We start from the raw sequence: 21,638 nt of genomic DNA on the forward strand, positions 1-21,638 counted from the left end.
GGCATTGCTATTGTTTATTTCGGAGGGTAACTCGGGAATCTTGCTACAGACACTTCGACAATTTACTAACATGAGATTAAGCATATTTAAATATGGGCTTACAGTATGTGATTACTAAAGCTCACAACAAGCTAAGGAATTTAAGCAGACAGCGAGGTGAGTTTTAGCTTTCTGCTAACTAAACCATATCTTAGGCCGTACTCAACTGCAGCCCACTATGTTTATTGTGGGTGTTCTCTGATATTTTGATCTCTATTGCTTCATTTATTACGCTATCCCAGAAGCTGTTGGTCCATTTAATAATAGAAGTCTCATAGAATCCAATTCAGTCTCTGTTTTCTGGTATACGTTGGTTGCACCTGATATTTTAGAATAACATAGGCAGAAACACCTTTCATGTTCTATGTGGCACTGTTCAGTGCTCCCCCCTGCGGGTTCGGGGGTACGAATAGGCCCGCGGTATTCCTGCCTGTCGTAAGAGGCGACTAAAAGGAGTCTTAAAAGTTTCGGCCTTATGTGATGGTCCCCACTTGGGTTTGACCTGCCATTTTCAAAATTTCCGTTGTTAGTGCGTGCCATTTGGGGAAGGACGCCTTACGTGGTGTTTTTCTATTGGTCCATCGTGCACATCCATATTGCATGCTATCTATTGTCGTGTGGAGGGATTTACACCCCATGTCTTCTGGGTTGCCTCCTCGTCTTGTGCGCAATCCCCTTCTTAGCGCCCACGGCAATTGTGGACCCTTTCAACACCTAAAATCCAGCACGGTAGCCAGTCCGTTGTGGTGGGGTCGTCATGTACCCTCTTGGTGGTAGCCCCCTGACCACGCAGGGATCGCACTACAGATGCCAGAGCTGTTTCCTCCCCATGCATGCCAAGGAGTATGTGCCCATCTTGTCTGGGGAACGGGGACTCCGGGCAATGGGATATCGGCCAGGTACCCGTTGCTTTGGCTGGGTGGCGCCCTTGGGGAGAGCCCTCGTTCGGAGTAGGTGGCATCTGGGCGGATGTGGCGCAATGAAGCACAATAAATCTCAGCAAGCTGGTGGCCGCACTGCCACCAGCGTCTCTAAGCGAGGTAAAATTGAATTCGATGCTGCACAATATGATCCTCAGTCGTTCCCCTCGTTGGCTGCGCCATGGGAGGGACGCAGATCTTTTGCCAAGCAGGAGCCTTATGTACCACAATACCTTGTCTGCAGCAGAAGTGATGGTGACTCCTTTCTTTCGACAAAGCCTATGTTTTTTGTGGAACACCTGGAGGATAAGTTTGGGGAAGTGGCGGGTTTGTCTAAAATGAGGAATGGGTCCATCCTCCTCAAGACGGCCTCCCCAGCCCAGTCACGGGCGTTGCTCTTGTGTGATAAGCTGGGAGACGTCCCTGTTACCGTCACTCCCCACAGTAGCTTAAATATGGTCCAGGGGATTATTTACCATCGCGACCTCTTGTTACAGTCCGATGACGAGCTGAGAGCTGACTTGGAACGACATGGTGTGCATTTTGTCCGTCGTGTGCACAGAGGACCCAAGACCAACAGGGTGGCCACCGGTGCCTTTATCTTGGCCTTCGAGGGTGCTGTATTGCCTGAGAAGGTCAAGGTAATGGTTTACCGTTGTGACGTCAAGCCATACGTCCCTCCCCCGATGCGGTGCTTCCAGTGCTGGAAGTTTGGGCATATGTCCTCCCGTTGCCCATCCAGTGCCACATGTCGAGATTGCGGACGCCCCTCCCATACCGATTCTCCATGTGCGCCTCCGCCTGTCTGTGTCAACTGTGGGGAACACCACTCTCCATGCTCGCCGGACTGCCCCGTTCTTCATAAGGAGCGGAAGATTATGGAATTTAAGACCCTGGACCGGCTTACTTATCGCGAGGCAAAACTGAAATTAGAAAGGTTGCATCCCGTCCCTCTTCAAACTTCTTATGCTGCAGCTACGTTATCGTCGCCCTCGCGGACGGCAGTTGTCGCCTCCTCTGTGCCGCCTTCAGTTGGCCCTCGGGGCCGTCCATCTCTGTCTGCCCCCCTTGTGTCTGGGGGCAAGCCTTCCTCTGTTGCCCCCTTAGCAGTTGGGGGCAAACCCCCTTCTGTCACTCCCCCCGCACATGCTTCAGGAGTGACATCTGCTCCAAAACCAGGGGGCTCGATCCCTCCCCCTCCCCCTTCTCTGCTGGCGTCGTCTCCGCCGGCGTCGTCTCTGCCGGCTCCTCTCTCGCGGAAGGGGTCCCTCGGGGCCCTCCCTTCTTCCGTTTCTTCTGCTACCCCGCCGGATGTCAGCCAGTGGCTGAAGGTTCATCCACCTGCTGGTCGTAGGGCTTCTGCGTCGTCGTCAGCCTCCGACGCTCCTTCAGAGAAACTCTCCCAGCCCTCTAAGCCAAAGGACAGACGCAAGAAGAAGGACCGGAACGTGTCCAAGAAGAAGGACGCTCCGGCAGTTTCAGTACCGCCTGCTGTCAATAGCTCTGGCTCTGGGGATGCGGTGGAGATTCTCGCCTCTGCCGCGGATCTCGCCCTCACGGAACCCTCGGGGACGTCTCCTATGGACACAGCTGACTCTCGCTCGGTGGCGGCCGTTGACTCTGCGGCGCCGTCTGCCTCTTAGTGGACTTAACGCCCTCCCAGTCCCTTCCTGCTTCCATTCTCCAGTGGAATTGCGGCGGTTATTTCCGCCACCTGCCTGAGCTCCGGATGCTTTTGAGTGTTTCCCCTGTTCTGTGCATTGCTCTTCAGGAAACTTGGTTTCCAGCAATGCGGACCCCTGCCCTTCGCGGTTATCGGGGATACTATAAGAACCGCGCTGACTGTCAACGAGCTTCAGGTGGAGTTTGCCTCTTTGTTCACCACTCTGTCTGTAGCTCACCAGTACCCCTTCTGACGCCTTTAGAGGCAGTCGCTGTCAGGATTGAGCTCTCGCCGGCTATTACTGTTTGCTCTGTTTACATTCCTCCGTATGGGCAACTCCCCCGACATGTCTTGGCTGCGCTGCTGGCTCAACTCCCGCCGCCATTGCTGCTTCTGGGCGATTTCAATGCCCACAACCCTCTATGGGGTGGGACTGTCTCCGATGACCGTGGTCGCGCTGTGGAGCATGTGTTGGCTCAGCTCGACCTTAGCCTCTTGAACACCGGTGCTCCCACGCATTTCAGTGTGGCCCATGGCTCGTTCTCGGCCATCGATCTCTCTCTTTGCAGCCCCGGACTTCTCCCATCCCTTCACTGGAGAGTGCATCCTGACCTGTGTGGTAGTGACCATTTTCCCATCTATTTGTCACTGCCCCAGTGTCATTCTTCTGGTCGCCTGCCCCGCTGGGCTCTCAACAGGGCTGACTGGCCGGCTTTTACTTCCGCTGCCACCATTGCTTCTCTCCCACAGGGTGACATTGACGAGGTGGTCCGTGTCTTGACCTCGTCAATTATTTCTGCGGCCGAGACTGCCATCCCTCGCTCTTCTGGACTCCCTCGGAGGAAGTCTGTCCCCTGGTGGTCGCCGGAGATTGCTGAGGCTATTCGCGACCGTAGGCGGGCTCTCCAGCGTCATAAGCGGCACCCATCTCTGGAGACCCTCATCGCCTTTAAGAAGCTCCGTGCCTTGGCCCGTCGTCTTATTGCACGGCGTAAGCAGGAATGCTGGGAGAGGTACATTTCATCCTTGGGCTCCCGTGTCTCCCCGTCGCTCGTGTGGTCCCGCATCCAGCGGATTTATGGATACCAGACCCCTATGGGTGTCCCTGGAATCTCCCTGGATGGCGCTGTCTGCACGGACGCCGCCACCATTGCTGACCACCTTGCCACGCACTTTGCTACGAGCTCTGCGACTGCAACTTACCCTCCTGCCTTTCGCCCTCTAAAGGAGCGCGCCGAGCGGACGCCGTTATCGTTCCACACACGTCGTTCTGAAAAATACAATGCTCCTTTCAGCGAGAGGGAATTCCTCGCTGCCCTCGCCAATTGCCCTGATACAGCGCCAGGACCGGACTGCATCCACGCGCAGATGCTGAAGCATCTCTCCAGGGACTGCCAGAGACACATCCTCACCATCTTTAACCGCATTTGGAGCGAGGGCGTGTTCCCGTCGCAATGGCGAGAGGGTGTTATCGTTCCCATCTTGAAGCCCGGTGCGGACCCTCTGGCGGTGGACGGCTATCGCCCCATTACACTAACCAACGTTTTGTGCAAATTGCTCGAACGTATGGTGGGGCGGCGTTTGTGTTGGGTCCTTGAGTCGCGCGGTCTCCTCGCTCCATCCCAGGGTGGCTTCCGTCAGGGCCGGTCTGCTGTGGACAATTTGGTGCGGCTGGAATCTGCTATCCGTACGGCCTTTTCCCGCCGTCAGCATCTCGTTGCTGTATTTTTTGATCTGCGGAAGGCATATGACACAACATGGAGGCATCACATCCTTGCTACGTTGCGCGAGTGGGGTCTTCGTGGTCAGCTTCCAGCTTTTCTTCAAAACTTTTTATTGCGCCGCTCTTTCCGGGTGCAAGTCGGTGCCGCCTCTAGTTCATCTTATATACAGGAAAATGGGGTCCCGCAGGGCTCGGTATTGAGCGTTTCCTTATTTCTAGTGGCCATTAATGGTCTGGCTGCAGCTGTGGGGTCGTCGGTGTCTCCTTCTTTGTATGCCGACGACTTCTGCATCTCATTTAGCTCAACGACTACGGGAGTCGCCGAACGCAGGCTGCAAGCAGCCGTTCGCAAGGCGGCATCATGGGCTCTGACTCATGGATTTCAGTTCTCTGCGGCCAAGACTCGAGTTATGCACTTCTGCAGGCGTCGGACGGTCCACCCTCATCCGGAACTTTACCTCAACGGTCACCTACTTGAAGTGGTGGACACTAGCCGCTTCTTAGGACTCGTCTTTGATGCCCGGCTCACATGGGTTCCTCATATTACTCAGCTGAAGCAAAAGTGCTGGCAGCACCTCAACGCCCTCCGCTGCCTGAGCCATGCGTCTTGGGGTGCAGATCGCAGCACGCTGTTGCGATTGTACAGAGCCCTTGTGCAGTCCAGGCTTGATTATGGGAGCCTGGCCTATGGGTCTGCATCGCCCTCAGTGTTGACGTTGTTGGACCCCATACACCACTGTGGGGTTCGGCTTGCAACTGGTGCTTTCCGTACGAGCCCCGTGGATAGTCTGCTGGTGGAGGCCGGGGTTCCCCCGCTGCGGATTCGCCGCCACCGACTGCTCGCCGACTATGCTGTCCATGTGCATTGCTCACCGGGCCATCCCAATCATCGCCTGCTTTTCCCTGCCAGGGTCCTCCCTCTGCCCGACCGGCGACCTAGGTCTGGGCTTTCCATTGCTGTCCGTGTCCAGTCCCTGCTGTCGGAACTGGGGTCGTTCCCTCTTCTGCCGCCCTTCCGGGCCTGTGCACCCACGCCTCCCTGGTGTATGACCCGTCCGTCCGTCCGCCTGGACTTGGCACGGGAACCCAAGGACTCGGTTCCGCATGTGGCCCTCCGTCACCGTTTTCTTGCGCTCGTCGCCTCATTTTCAGGCTGTGAGCCTGTCTACACTGATGGTTCCCTGGTGGATGGTCGTCCTGCCTACGCTTTTGCTCACGCTGCCCATGTTGAACAGCGCTCCTTGCCGGCTGGCTGCAGTATTTTTACTGCAGAGCTGGTGGCCATATTGCGCGCTCTTGAGCATATGCGTTCCTGCTCAGGTACGTCCATCGTCATCTGCAGTGACTCCCTGAGCAGCCTCCAGGCTATCGACCGCTGCTATACCTCTTGTCCTCTGGTATCCTTTATTCAGGAGTCTGTTTTTGCCATTACCCGCTCTGGTCGTTCGGTGGTCTTTGTTTGGACGCCAGGTCACGTTGGCATCCCGGGGAATGAACGTGTCGACAGGCTGGCCAAAGGGGCGGTCGACGCCCCCACTTTGGCGATCGGCCTCCCGGCTCGTGATTTGCAGCTGGCGTTGCGCCGTAAGGTGCTTCAGATGTGGTGTGACGAGTGGCGTAGCCTGACTTCTCCGAATAAACTGCGGGCTGTCAAGGAGACGACCGATGTGTGGCAGTCCTCCCTGCGGGCTTCTCGCAGGGACTCTGTCATTCTGTGTCGGCTCCGCATCGGCCATACCTACCTGACGCACGGACATCTTTTGCGTCAGGAGGATCCCCCCCTGTGTCAGTGTGGGTCCCGGTTGACGGTCGCCCACATTTTGTTGGAGTGTCCCTGCCTGCGCATCCTCCGGCAGACTTTTAATCTCCCGGGCACGTTGCCTTTGGTTTTATGCGACGATGCCTCAATGGCTGACGACGTTTTAAATTTTATCCGTGGTAGTCCTTTTTATGGTTCCATTTAGGGGGGACCTGTCCCTTTCCCTTTCTGTGTATCTTGTCCTCGAGTGTCTCATTGGTTACAGATTTTAATGTGTGTATTCGGATGGTTGACTCTTTCCCAGTTTTTGTACCCATGGTCAGTCAACCAGTCTCCGACCCTCTTATTTTCTTCCGTTTCTTTCTGTCCAGTGTTCGTCTGTACTCTTCTTGTCTCTAGTGTTCGCTGACACATTGGTGTTCTTTCAGTGACTGGGGGGAGGGGCGTCTCCTCCCCCCTTGGGGTTTTACCTGTTCCGTAAATTTTGTTTCGCCGGTTTTTTGGAATGGGGGACTGATGACCTTAGCTGTTTAGTCCCCCTTAAACATCCCAACAACAACAACAACTGTTCAGTGCTGCGGACAGTCTGACAGACATAAAACTGCCCACATCCACATGGTATTTTGTATATTCCAGGTGTTCAGAAGCCTACATCATCTTTCACAGGCTTCATTAGTTGCTGGAACTTATCTGGGGGCCTGAAGACTGTTGATTTTATGTCTCTTCAGGAGATTATCAATCAGTCTTTCCTTCTCATCCTGTCCGGTAAGTCTACCCTGACCCAGGGTTCTGGGTGACTTTTCTGAACTGTATCCCTTTCCCTAAAACTCTTGAGTCCTTTTCCTTCACCCCTCTTCTTTCTCCTCCGACTCCTTTGTCAGAAGAAGGAGCCACTGGCTCCGAAAGCTTGTAATCATTAAATCCTTTTGTGTGTGTGTCCCCCTGCCACCGCTTGGTGAGTACATTTTTTATCTATCTGTTTATATTATATATATTTATAAGTAACATTTATTTCAAATGTATAGTCTAGGTCCATCCAATTGTTCATTAAAGTATCGTGAAAAAATTTGAAGCATATTGGTCAAGTGATTTTTGAAATTTGTGGTGACAACATTGAAGATAGCTTTTATTTATATAATAGTATGGATTTGTAAAATGTGTGTTAAGATATTTGTATCCAGAAACATAAACTGGTCCAAATCTCGACTGAATTTCATGAGGAAAGAGAAGTGTTGCACCATGGCTTTGTCGGTTACAATGAACAGCTCTTGCAACACTCAGAAATACGATCTAATGCAGAGGCAAGTGAGCATCAACCTGAAGCTAAGACACCATTTCACAATAAGGTATACTGAGGGCAAATGAATGCATATTCAGAAAGCTGATGAAATGGAGCCAGCTCCCCTGAAGGGTGAAATTGAGTGATACTAGAGCTGTGACTAGGCTCCTTCAGGACCCCACTGAACAAGGAAAGCGGAACAAATGAAGTCATCATTGCCCAATGGTGATACCTTGCTGTTACAGTCCATTATCTCTTCTGGTGCAGGGGCGCTTCTGTTGAAGTAGTGCTGGCCAGCAGACTCTCATAAACATCCCCCAAACCAGACCCTCATTCACAGGTGCTTGCCAACGTTCTCTGTGCATGGCCACATTGAGGTGGGTAAGCTATGCCAGACACTTCTGTCTCTTTCAGCGGCTGAATTCTAGGAGACGACTGTGGAACAAGATGAAGTACCTCGTCACATACCAAGGATCTTGTTTCTAGTAGGAGCGGGTGACTGCCTGAGCAGGAGACTGTGTACAGATGAATCAGTCCCTTCACACTGCTGGATCTCCTTCTGCTGACAGGCTTCCCAGCAAGGAAGCACCACCACCTTCTGACATGTGAATGACTGAGGTCTTTGCCCTGGTGGCTCACATGGTCAAGCCTGGGCTGTGGGATACCCCAGTCTCTGTTGTCATAGAGCAGTGCCTGAAGTCTTTCATCATCACTGATCACTGCCCAGTGCAGTCATATGTCTTCATCTTCAGTCAGGTTTGATGCTACAGTTTGAACACTTTCGATCCCAATGTGGTACATGGTGACCAAAACTTAGACAGGCTGCTGCAAGCAGCATCTGAAAAACTTCAGAGCTGTTTCCCTGATGCCACTGCCCAACACCACAGGTATGTGCTGTGCTGTGCTGTGCTGTTTCCAAGTTGACTGTTGTTGACTATGGTGTTCAGTGACCCAGCAGCCACCAAAGCGATTGAATGGCAACAATCTCCCACCTGCTGTAATCCTGTGTCTGTATGGAAGTAAATAAAGACTATTGTAAACAGGAATGTTTCAGTTATGACTCCCCAGCAGTTCCAGCCATCACCACCTCTGCAACCCATGTCCCAGTAAGGAAGCAATACCATCTTCTGGCATGTGAACAACTGAGTTCTTTGCCATCCTGGAGTCATGTCCTGACCTCAACAGAACTATAAATAAATTAGGAAAACAGCAAATGAGATTTCAAGTTAAGAATTACTACTAATCTGGTAGGAGGCACATTAGCACCAAGAAAAGAGAATAAAAGTATACAGTAGCAGAGCAGGAAGAATAACTAACGAAATTAATAGGAGGTTACAGAAGGGAGGCAATTTCTACTAAACAATAAAACACCTGATTTGGAATAATGAAGTTTCAAAAAGAGCAAAACTCCTTATGTATAAGAATTATGACATCCCTATTGTCACCTATGGTGGAAAAACATGGGCAGTGACAGAAAGGGACTGGAGCAGACTGCAAGCAGGGGAAATGAAATTTCTCAGAGCAGCTAAGGGAAAAACAAGAATGGACAGAGTAAGGAATGTAGAGATTAGAAAGGATCTTAAACAAGAAAGTATGAGGGAAGTAATTGAAAGAAAGAGACTAAGATGGTATGGGCATGTTAAGAGGATGCATGGGCAGAGACTCCCCCAAAATTATGGAAGAACTAAAGACGTATGGGAAAAGACCGAGAGGGTGCATAAGAATACGGTGGAAAATGGGAGTGAGAATATCTGTAGAAAGGAGAGGTCTGACCTGGCAGCAAGTGGAGGAAGAAAAGTGGTGGGAGGACCGAGCCAAATGGAGAGGACTCGTCAACACCCAGACCTGGCAGTAGCTGGAGCGGGATTCGGATATATAGAAGCAGAGCAATAATGATATGTCAGAGTAAAGAGTAAAAGGGCTTTGTTAAGCGATGATGATAACAGTAATAAAAATGTAGAAGAGTTATTGGTTTCTGGTAATTTGTTAGTGAAATATTTCTTGTTATATATTTATGCAGTTGCTGTACAAGAAAGTTAATTAGTGAAATATTTCAGTTGCTGACAGGCATTGATAGATGTCAATGGGGGCAGATGAAAATGTGTGCCCCGAGTGGGACTCGAACCTGGGATCTACTTACATGGCAGATGCTCTATCCATCTGAGCCACTGAGGGCACAGAGGACAATGCGACTGCAGGGACGATCTCGTGCACGCTTCCTGCGAGACCCACATTCTCACCTTATAGGTCCACACACTACATTCGTAGTGTCCCTACCCAACACACTCATTACTTGTGGAAGACATTCTTACCAAGTCCCGTAAGAGTTTGGGTAATGTGTGTGCATCCACACAAAAGAGGAAGGAAGATCATGGCCAGTATTGGCAGAAATAAATACTTATATGGATATGGTGTCTGTTCTTTCAGACATATCCAAAACAACAGACACCATATCCATATAAGTATATAGTTCTGGCAATACTGGCCATGACATTCCTTCCTCTTCTGTGCAGATGCACACATATTACCCGAACTCTTACGGGACTTGGTAAGAATGTCTTCATGAGTAATGAGCGCACTGGGCAGGGACATTATGAATGTAGTGTGTGGATCTATAAGGTGCGAATGTGGGTCTCATGGGAAACGTGCACGAGGTAGTACCTGCGGTCACACTATCCTCTGTGCCCTCAGTGTCTCAGATGGATAGAGCGTTTGCCATGTAAGCAGGAGATCCCGGGTTTGAGTCCTGCTCGTGGCACGTATTTTCCCCATAGATATATATCAACGACTGGCAACTGCTGAAGGTATTAATATGTAATTCTAATTTCTTGTTTTATCTTTGCACAATTGCTGTAAAAGAAAGTTTGCATAAAAGCAGTAAATTTCTTTATTTTTCTTGAACTCTTAGAGACACTCATACACCATTCAAAAATATATTTTAGTAAACATCACAGATAATTTGTCATGGTCATAGACAGAAAAGTTACTAAACAATTCAGTGAGACTACATTTATTGGGCTGTGCATGGACAACACACTGTGATGTAATATTCAAAGAGATAAATCTGTACAAAATGAGTGACCTGTGCTATGCGTTTAGAGTTCTCAGTCAAAGATGTAACATGACTATTATTGAAAATGCATACTTTGCTTTAGTTATCTCATTCATCCCTCTTGGCATCCCATTCTGTGGCTCTAAACACAAGAAAATGTTTGTCAATCAAAAAATGAACTGTCTAATTCATGACAAGATTGCCAACATATACACCTACCAAGCCAATCTTCCAAGAAGTGGGAATATTACACAAATTATGTGTATACATTCTAAAGACTGTTTCATTTGTTAATAATAATTTGCATATCTTTAAAACAGATAATGATGTGCATGCTCACTACACCTATGGTGTTACCAATGTAATGCAATAGCCGTATGTATGCTTAACATGTACAACTCACTTGCTGTTGGAATTGTATGTCATTCTGCTGCAGAGCTCTGAGCAACATCATGGATTGTTCATAATGCACCACATCATTTAATGTTCCATGAATTAACAAAAATCTTTTGTACCGCAAATTCTCAACTTTGTTGGCTAAACCAGAGTCTACATAATGACTCACTTCTTCGTTCTTTGGATGTCCCATAAAACGTTCAGTATATATGGAATCTGAAAATGAATTCCTGTTGTTTAGTAAGATTTTTTAATTAATCTAAAACATTAAGTTTTTGTCATGTTGTAATCTTAGGAACTGCATTTCACTAGTTAATTAAATCAATGCATGTCAGAAAAATGTGTGTTTTTAAACATCCAAAAGAAAATTAGACACCATAATGAACTGCAAGCAAAAGCAGGCAACAGAAGAAAGAAAAAATAATGTAAGTATACTAGAGTAAATGACACATCACTCAGAACCATTACACAAGAGAAAAACCGGAGATATAAAATCCTATAAAACAGCAAATATAGTTTCTCATAACTGAAAATCGGATTTCGTGGTGGCTGATAAAGTGCTATATGAAGACAACTGAGTAAAGAGGGCAATTTTGAAAGGCAGAATACAGATATAAATAAGCCACAGGGTAAGTACAAAAACAAGAATGAATGAGTAAATCTATAAATATACTTAAAAAAAGAAAGAAACCATATCAGGCAGAGATGAAAGATTAACAGTTGTGGGAAAAGAAAAAAGAAGCAATGGACTAGGGCAAATATTTATACTATAATTGCAATATATGAGTGTGCTTAAAACACTTTATCCTTGTAACACAGATATATGATAAACTGCTGTTGAATGCTTGGACTCTTATTTGGTCAATTACTTTTGTTAGTTCCTCTGTTTAAGTCAGAATACTTAAATGAGTAGAATGCAAAAATTGCACAAACATTGCTGAGAATCCTACAGTGAAGTGTTTTATACCATACAGTTATGTATAACCATCTTTCTCTTCCTCCTTGCAACTGCATTCATTGGATTGCAAACTGTGCACCTGTTCAGATAACTACCTTGTCACATCTGTGTGCCTCCCTCACCTTAGACTAGTACTGACTACTACCTTTCTGAATTTTGTTCCCACTATGGAGCAGAACGGCTCCACTTGTACTTGCTATCATCACAAGCAGTGGAAAAGCTGGGATGGATTACTGCAATAGGAATTGAGACAGATTGCTATTCACACATAGGGGATGTACTGAGTGGCAAACAAGAACATTGAAAGAAGATTGCTTGATGTTATTAGCTATCAAACTAAGTCCTTCATCAGAACACCCCCCCCCCCCCCACCTCCCCACCCCCACACACACACTAACATATGTGTAACACACACACACAAGCATATGTGTAACACACACACACACAAAAGGACCCTCATTTATGCCTGTTGCCTGTCTGATACTCAGTGCCTCCTCTATGCTATTTATCCCACATTGTTCCCTATAAAAGTAACTTATGAGTCAAAGAGACTGTAAATAATTTCTATTTTTGAGATGAATAATAGGATTGATGTGCAGAATGACAGACACATTCTCTGGGCATTATTTTGTAACTGAGTTGTATAATACATTTTATGACTGAATATACGAGGGTCACTCCAAAAGAAATGCACATTATTTCTTTTTTAAAATCCATCTTTCATTCTACATATTTGAAAGTTTTAGAGTATGTAGATACATCCTTTAGGAACAATATTTTCATTTCTCTACATAATTTCCTTACCTGTCAACTGCCTTATGCCATCTTGGAACCAGCGCCTCTATACCCGCACGATAAAATTCTAGACCAACTTGTTGGAGTCACTGTTTGACAGCGTGGACAAGGGAGTCATCGTCTTCAAACCTTGTTCAACGAAGAGAGTCTTTCAGTTTCCCAAAGAGTTGATAGTCACATGGAGCCAGGTCAGGACTGTAAGGTGGGTGTTTCAGTGTTATCCAACTGAGTTTTGTGATCGCTTCCATGGTTTTTTGACTGACATGTGGCTGTGAATAGTCGTGCAACAGCAAAACATCCTGCTTTTGCCAATTTGGTCGAACACGACTCAGTAGAGCTTGAAGTTTCTTCAGTGTCGTCACATATGCATCAGAATTTGTGGGGGTTCCACTTTGCATGATGTTCACAAGCAAGAGTCCTTCGGAATCGAAAACACCATAGCCATAACTTTTGCAGCAGAAGATGTGGTTTTGATTTTTTTTTTTTTTTTCTTGGGTGAATTTGCATGATGCCACTCCATTGATTGCCTTTTCGTCTTTGGTGAAATATGATGGAGCCATGTTTCATCACCTGTCACAATTCTTCCAACAAATTCATCTCCACCATTCTCGTACTGTTCCAAAAGTTCGCTGCATACTGTTTTTTTTGTTTCTTTGTGAGCCACTGTCAACATCCTGGGAACCCACCTGGCACAAACCTTTTTTAACACCAACACTTTCAGTATTCTGCACACATTCCTTCCCCCATCCCAACATAGCATGACAATTCGTTCACTGTGATGTATCTATCAGCAGTCACCAATTCGTTAACTCTCTACACCCTGTCTGGAGTGTGTGCAGTATGAGGCCTGCCGCTGGGAGGATAATCCCCAATATTGCCGTGCCTGTTTTCATCACGTAACCTGCTTGCCCACCGACTAATTGTACTGTTGCTTGTGATGAATGTCAAGTGTAGCAGCCATCTTGAAGACATGCTGTGATGGCCCACTCATGAGAACAGGTTGAACTAAGTTTGGAAACAAGTGGGAAGGATGTATCTACACACTGTAAAACTTTTGAACATGCAGAATGAAAACTGTATTTTTACAAAAATAGTGTGCATTTCTTTTGGAGTGACCCTCATACTTTCCTTAATCTTAATCGGCTACTCTGTCTGCAGAGACCTGAAACCAAGGGACCATGTACAAACCATCTGAATCACTCTATTGTATGAATTTGACTGTGTTTTGTCAAGTAAAATTCCATGCAACATGAAAAAAATTTAAGAACCTGGTATATTATCTTGAGCAGAGATTTATCATTAGAAGCAAAAGTGTTACTTAAAGACGCCTAAGAAGACTGCTGCCTTTTACAATACACCTAAATGACAATTTTGATAATGCTGCCAGCACTCTAAGATTGTTTACTCTCATTTATAGAAATGCAGTCTCTCTAGAGAATTTGTGACTTCCAGAGGATCTGCACATTAATCAGTAGCTCATTAACTTGCAACCCTCTTTAATTACAAGAAAATAGTAAATAATCTGTTTAAGTAGAGAAAATTCATCTGTATTGGATCAGTCACTAGTAACTAGAATCAGTGATATTGTGTAAATATTATGATGCAGCCATCAGAGTGACGTGCAGAATGGTCGTTCGAATGTTATAGTGAGAAGGACAAAGGCCAGAGTTCAGTTTACAATGAGGTACACTGGAGAGTGGTCATTATGATACATTATAAAGGAAGCAGCTTCCTAGATCCTCATATGTAACATTTTTGAATTATGTTCATATGTCTGGTATCTATGGCCAAAACCTGTAATTGTGTGAATTATTTTGTTGTGCCTATCGCAACTCAGCATTTCTGCTGTGTGGTGAGTAGTAACTTTCCTTCTCTAATATTGTCACATTGCATCCTGGATTTTCCAATGTTGGATTTTTGTCTGGTATCTATGTCAGTTTCGACACACTGAGAAAGTTCAATAAGAACTGCACACTATTTGATGATTTGTTTGGTTTGCATAACAGCATTACAGAAATTCTGACTGAATTTGACTGAGAACTCCTAAAAGAAACACGTTGTCATTAAATATTTCAAGGTCTCCGGAATGTGCTTTTTAGAAGAAAGATTGGAAGATCAAGTTTAATGTCCCTTCAATATCAAGATAATTAGAGAAGGAGCACCAGTTCTGATTGTCTCAAGGATGGAGAAGGAAACCAGTGATGCCGTTTCAATGGAACTATTCCAGCATTTGTATGGAGTGATTTAGGGAAACCATGAATAACCTGAATCTGGATGGCTGGATGTGGGTTTGAACCATCATCCTCCTGAATATGAGTCCAGTATGCTAACCATTGCACCAACTCACTCAGTAACACACTTTTCTGCATATAGCTTATCAGATTGTACTTCATCTTGATCTTCAGTAATGTGAATACTTACCATAGTGCATCCAATCTGTGATAGGAGCCACAGATATTCCACATTTAAAGATATTTTGATGATCCTTCATTAATGCCATTGCAGTAACATATCCTCCATAGTTTTGTCCCCATATAGCAATTCTTCTTCTGTCAATGAATTTATATTGACTTTGTAGGTATCTGTAAAGGAAAAATATTGTATATCAGTATATGTTTTTAGTTATTTCATGTGAAATTACTTTAAACAACAAATAATGGGGAAGTGTAAAGATACAGCAAAATCTATTAGCGTGAGTGCATTAATTCTGCATAACCTAAAATGCCATATTCACATTAAAAAATTACACAATTTTGTAGTGAGCGAATAGAGGAACTAGTAATTTTGCACTCAATTTTTCCTTCAGTGTCCAAGTATTCGTCACTAATTATTTAGGGATCCAGAGAAAATGTAAATTAGCATGTCTTCAGGTGATTTAAGCATGCTCCTCATTTCCAGACGAATTTTCACTCTGCAGTGGTGTGTGCACTGATTTGAAGCTTCCTGGAAGGTTAAAATTATGTGCTCGACTGAACTCATACCTGGGACCTTTGGCTTTCATGGCAAGTACACTACTGACTGAGCTCTCCAAGCGCTATCCATGACCTCCTCTCACAACTTTACTTCCACCAGCATCTCATATTCTACCTTTCAAAATTTCCGTGTGTTGTCATGCATACTTAACAGGACTAACACTTTCTTCCAGGGGCACTAGTCGCACTAGATAGGCAATGAGTCATGAGCAGTGCTTGGATCCTCAGTTGGCAGATCACTTCTGTCAGAGACAAATGTCCCAGGTTCAAGTCTCATCCAGCAATCAGTTTTATCCTGCCAAGAAGTTTCAGACTACTTGAGATTAAGAACACAGTTTATACGATAACAGCACCTGACTTGATAATTACTAAATGAGCATAAAAGATATAACTTGATTTAATATGACTTAGGTGAGAATAGTTTCATTACATTGACCACATGAATCACATTTTTGAAGTAGTTTTGTATGATCAGTTGTCAACATGTTCCATAGAAATAATAAAACATGTGGACTAATCTGTAAGCAGAGCCAGATCATACTAAACTCATTTGACTTTATGTACTGGAGAAAGTTTCAACAATGGAGGTGTTTCTGCTGAACATGATTTTTGATACTCAAAAGTGTTTGAAGTTCTTAAAAATGTGGAAAAGCTGTGCACCTTTTAAAGTAGTAAGAAACAAGGAACATAAATAAGACAGCTAAATGCAGACATGTTAAACACATAATGCTTTATAGTAACCTGCAATGTGAAGCAAAATATTAGATAATAAGAGCTGAGTTTGCAGTTGCTTTCTGCAGTTTATGTTACACAATACAACCTTGAATCTCACCAAAAGGTCTGTTAACAGACAGTTAAACTATGGTACCTTAATTTTATTCACAATAAGGCATGCTTTTTTATATGCCATGGGCCTTTTCAGTCCAGCTATGCTGCCCACACAGTTTCTTAACAGTCTGAGCAGTTTCATTACATGCAACAGCAATGTGGATATATGTAAAGTATTTATCAATTGTGCAGTATTTTTCATAACAGTCAACAGGACAAATTACAAAGTGAAACAATGAGCAGAGGAGGAAATGTGAAGTGTAAATAATTGGAAATAAACCAGCATCTGCATTTCAGCAAAATATGAGGGCAGATTTTTTTTTTTATAGAGGCAATGAGTTGTAACAGCTTAACCACAGCCAGTGCAAGTATCGTTTTTGGAAGGCCAGCAGCCATGGCCAACGTCCTGCTGATAGAAGTACACTCTCACTGTGTGCTTGTTTCCTTCATCACATTTCCACTTGCTGATGGCCTTGGACACTGATCAGCCTCCAGGAAGGTTTTGCAGTTTGACACACCAATACCTGATGATTTACCTTCACTCATAACATGCTCAATTTCAGAGATCGCATGTGCTACACGCAACCTATACTTCATTGTATCTAACGTTGGATCTGTAAAATACTATGTTCCATAAATCATGTTTATTCGTGCTATAACACCTGACAGGAAATGGATGCCAGTCACTGACCCTGTTCCCAAATTTTCTCCAGTGACACACAAACTCCCCTCTTCTGCAAAGTCCGTGCTGAGTAGAGGCCCTTAAATCCTGGTTCACCTAAGTATGTCATAATCAGCACATGGTGCATGGCATGTGTCAGTTATGGCTAGGAGTCTATTGATTCAGCCCTGGAGCCTTCACTGAAACTCTACTGGCTGCTTGACCATGATCCATGGATCTCTACCTGTCTGCTCAGCTCAAGCAGCTATCAGCCATGCACCCCTGCATTACAGCTGTCTGTTCAGACTTTGTCTCTAGACAATGCCATCACTGTGCCACTGGGATACTGCTGCCTGCCACAGAGTAGAAGACAGAAGATGCTGCTGGGTGCATTGTGCTGTGTCATAGCAGAGCCATACCTGGTGTCTGCACTGTTGCTATTGAGTCAGCACACCAAGTCACCATACCGCTCTATAACGAGCTTGCATCCTTGTGCCTCTAGCCATTGCTACACCTGCTGCTACAATGCCAGAAGATTGCATGAAGGCAGAAATGCATGTGAATGAATGTATGAATTGGATGGCTTAATTAAAGACTTCTTTATGTTCATTCTCTTGCCTGTCTGCAGCCTCTTTTTACCGTTATGTGGTGGAGCTAAGTAGAATGAACTAATAAAGACGTTATTGTGTCCTCATCCATCCCATTTTCGGAAGAGAGCCATACCAACACCTTTTCTTCGCATAACGAAACTGTCCTGTCTTTGTTAGGTTGTCATGCAAACCAGCTCAATAGAGTAGAAAGAGTGTTCCAACTGAAACTGACAAGGATTTCTTTAGAAATGGTATTCATTGTTCATTAAGCTGTTAAACTCTTTGAGAAGTAAGTTGATAATTTGAGGATCAGCTTACTTTTCACCAAAGACAGATTTTTGTTCACAGAGTATGTGATTGCCATGTCTGGAAAAGAAATCACATTTGTGGAAATGTGTATTGAGAAAATGGAAACCCTGTTGTTGTTGTTCTTGTGACCTTCAGTCCAAAGACTGGTGTGATGCAGCTCTTTCTGCTATTCTTGTGTGAGCCTCTTCATCTCTGCATAACTAATGCATCTTACATTTATTTGAACCTGCTTAATGTATTCAAGCATTAGTGTCCCTTTACAATTTTTACCCGCACACATTTCCGTCCATTAACAAATTGACTGTTCCTCAGGATGTGCCCTGTCAACCCATCCCTTCTTAAGCTGTGCCATCAGTTCCTTTTTGTCCTCTTTTTGATTCAGTACCCCCCTCAGTTAATCAGTCTTCCCATCTGATCTTTGGCATTCTTCTATAGCACCATAGTTCAAAAGCTTCTATTCTCTTCTTGTTTGGAAACCCAAGATAACCAAAATGTAGATTGTCAGTCAGATATTGGATCCCTACTCACTTAAAATGTTAATTACTTTGCAACAGTGTGCAAAACTTTCATTGAAATAGATGGTACATTCTTGTAGAATAACTTTATGCAAAATATTTTGTGGGTCAAAATCGGTTCATGCTAGAAGAAATTATACCTACAGAAGTCCAAAATTTTAAAATAAATTATTTTTGAAGCAAGAAAGATAAATGATAAACATTTATTTACCTTACCACATATATCTGATCAATTACTTCCTTATTTCCAAGGTTCTTATAAATTTCATAAAGCATATCACTTCCTTTATTTCCAGATCCTCGACCATCAATGTAGGCTATGATATAGCTTCTGTTGCCAGCCAGATATGTGTCCCAGTCAACAGAAAATTTATTTGTGACCATTGAGCTTCCTGGAGCTCCATCTCTATGAAGGTAAAGAGAGAAAAATAAAACTCATGCTTACACAGTACATACCTATTTGTGTATTATAGAGAACTGAACATTTGCTACAGATCATCATGCTCCATCATGATAAATGACAAGCAGGATCAGTTATTAGTTTTTAGCTTGTAAATTTGTTTCATTATAGTTACAAAGTAAAAAAATATCCACATTAAATATCAACGATAAATAAATGCAAAATAATTGATTACTAATACTGAAATAACCAAGTGTTGACGGTATATACTGGACAAATAACAAAGCCCACTCGAAACACAATAGTAGAACGTCATTGTCCTTAGTTGGCCTATATGAAATAAGAAGAAACGATGGATTTGCTGGACAGGTTAGAGAGACTAGAGTTTATCAAGGAGTGGATACTGGACCAGATCACTTCTTATTGGTGTCAGTAATTCACATCTATGCAAAATGGAGGGAACTGGTTAGGGATCAAAAAGGAGAACAAGTTCTTAAAGTTTATCTTTTGGAAAATAGTAGCATAAGAGATTTCTACCAAAAGTGGATGACAAAAACATTAGCAAATTTAGAAATGATAGAAGACTAAGAAGAAAAATGGAAAAACTTAAAAGCAGCTGTGTTGAACATAACGAATGAGGTTATGGGAAGGAAGGAAAATACAGGAAACATAGAGGCAAAAAGATTTGGTTGGCAGAGATGTAAACAGCAATAAAAGAAAAACAAGAAGCTTTCAAAACATACATGAATAATCCCACTAATGGAAAATATAAATAGAAGAGAGATAACGCAAAATACATAACTCAGAAAGTGAATTTAGAATCATAGGAGTGCTTTATCAGCTATACAGAGCAGACTGACTGTTGCTTATAAAGTTATGAAATCAATCAAAAGACAAGAAAGTGACCATGTGTGTGTTAATATAGGAGAGAATGGATACGAAATTCATTATAAAAGGTTGTGGTATGATGATACTTTAATTCAGACATTACCTGAAGTAAATGACACAAAAGGTGTGGATGATATTGGAGAGAACTGATAGAAGCTCTAAGTGCTGCAAAAATAGGAAAGCCAGTGATTTAGATGATAATGATGTGGAACTATAGAAATATGGTGATAATTTCTACATCCAAGACTTCTTCACATATTTAATCAATGTTTGAGATATAAGAGGGTATCAAAAGACTGGCTGAGAGTCAAAGTAATAGCTATCTTTAAAAGGGGTGGTAAAAACAAATTTAGTAACTATTGAGGTATAAGCCTCCTGGATTCAGCCTACATGTTATATGCCAAAACCCTGAATACAAGACAAAAGTATCATTGAAAAGCAGATATCTGAAGAAACTAGCAAGTTTTAGAAAAGGATGATCAACTAATGACAATGTTTTCACCCTGCAACAAGTTGTAAAAAAGAGATGAGTGTTCAATAGAGAGCCCAACTTACTTACGTGGCTTTTAAGTAACCATTTGACAATGTGAATAGAGAAATGCTATTGAATATCATTGTTGAATGAGGTTATCATCTCATCTCATAAATAATGGAAATGGAAATGAACGTATGGCATCGTTGGCCAGGAGGCTCCTGTTCATGGAAGTTCGACCGCCAAGAGCAAGTCTTATTTCATTCAACACCACATTGGACCACTTGAATGCTGGTGATGAGGATGAAATGGTGATGAGGACAGTGCAACACCCAGTCCCCAAGTGGAGAAATTTCACAACCTGATCAGGAATTGAACCTGTGCCTGTTTGCATGGGAGATGAGCATGGTACCACACAGCTAGGAAGGTGGACACATAAATAATAGTAAGAGTCTATACAGAAACACTGAAATTATTTTAGATATGGGAAATATAACAAAAAGCCAATGAACACAAACAAAGGACTATGGCAAGCATTGCCGTATTTCTCCCTCACACTGAAAAAACTGTATGTATGTATGTATGTATATGTATAAGGTGTGTTTAAGAAAGTGACAAATATTTTGAGAGGTGGTAGTACTCATAGAAACAAGAAAAATAAATCCAATAAACATGGATCTGGAAATGCATACTTTCTGAAATAAGTCCAGTGAACATGGGTCCAGAAATGGATACTGACTGTGATAAACATCTGTTTATGGGAAGTATTGAACATGGTGTCCATTCATGACAATGCACTCCTCTGCCCTCCAGCATAAGGAGTGGTGCACCCTTTGAGGTATATCTGGTTGTTGTTGTACTTACTGGCATGCACGTGACCCTGTGTGTCTGTATATCCTGTATTGGTATGGTGTAGACCAATTCCTTGAAGTGTTCCCGTAACCAAAGGTTTAGGGGGCTGAGGTCTGGGGAATGAGCAGGACAAGGTGTGGAACCTACTTGACCAATCCAGTGGTCCTGAAATGTCTGCATCAGATGTCTGTGCACATTGTGACAAAAATTTGCTGATGCATTCGTTGCTGAAATGGCATAGCCTCCAGCAAGGTAGGCAAAACGTTAATGAGAAAGTCCAGATAATGTGCCCCAGTTAACCTTTGTGGTAGCATGTATGGCCCTATTAATCTATTGCCAAGTGTGCCTGCTCATATGTGGTGCTGATACCCTCTTTTCTGAATTGCTTGGGATTTAAATTTGTCCGTATGTGCTGGTTATGGAAATTCACAGCAGCATCTCTTGTGAACCCTGCCTCATCAGTAGATAAAATCTTGGGTGTGAACAGTGAATCTGTGAAATACTTCTGCAACAACCATTTTCAGAACTGCTGTCTCCATGATGATCCTGTGGCTTTAGGCCCTGAAC

At 44.1% G+C, this 21,638-nt stretch overlaps 1 protein-coding gene across 3 annotated transcripts in view; it reads right to left on the minus strand.

The window, feature by feature from the left end:
* Positions 1-21,638, minus strand: part of LOC126272513 (venom dipeptidyl peptidase 4-like) — a 301,501-nt gene that overhangs the window by 10,787 nt on the left and 269,076 nt on the right. For all 3 annotated transcript variants that reach the window (XM_049975414.1, XM_049975413.1, XM_049975415.1), the window contains 3 exons: positions 18,671-18,865; positions 15,006-15,166; positions 10,839-11,047 (listed from right to left, as the gene is read on the minus strand). In XM_049975414.1, coding sequence (XP_049831371.1) covers positions 10,839-11,047; positions 15,006-15,166; positions 18,671-18,865 — 565 coding nt within the window. The remainder of the gene's footprint in view (positions 1-10,838; positions 11,048-15,005; positions 15,167-18,670; positions 18,866-21,638) is intronic.

This window comes from Schistocerca gregaria, chromosome 5 (genome assembly GCF_023897955.1).
Source record: "Schistocerca gregaria isolate iqSchGreg1 chromosome 5, iqSchGreg1.2, whole genome shotgun sequence".
Classification (NCBI taxonomy): domain Eukaryota; kingdom Metazoa; phylum Arthropoda; class Insecta; order Orthoptera; family Acrididae; genus Schistocerca; species Schistocerca gregaria.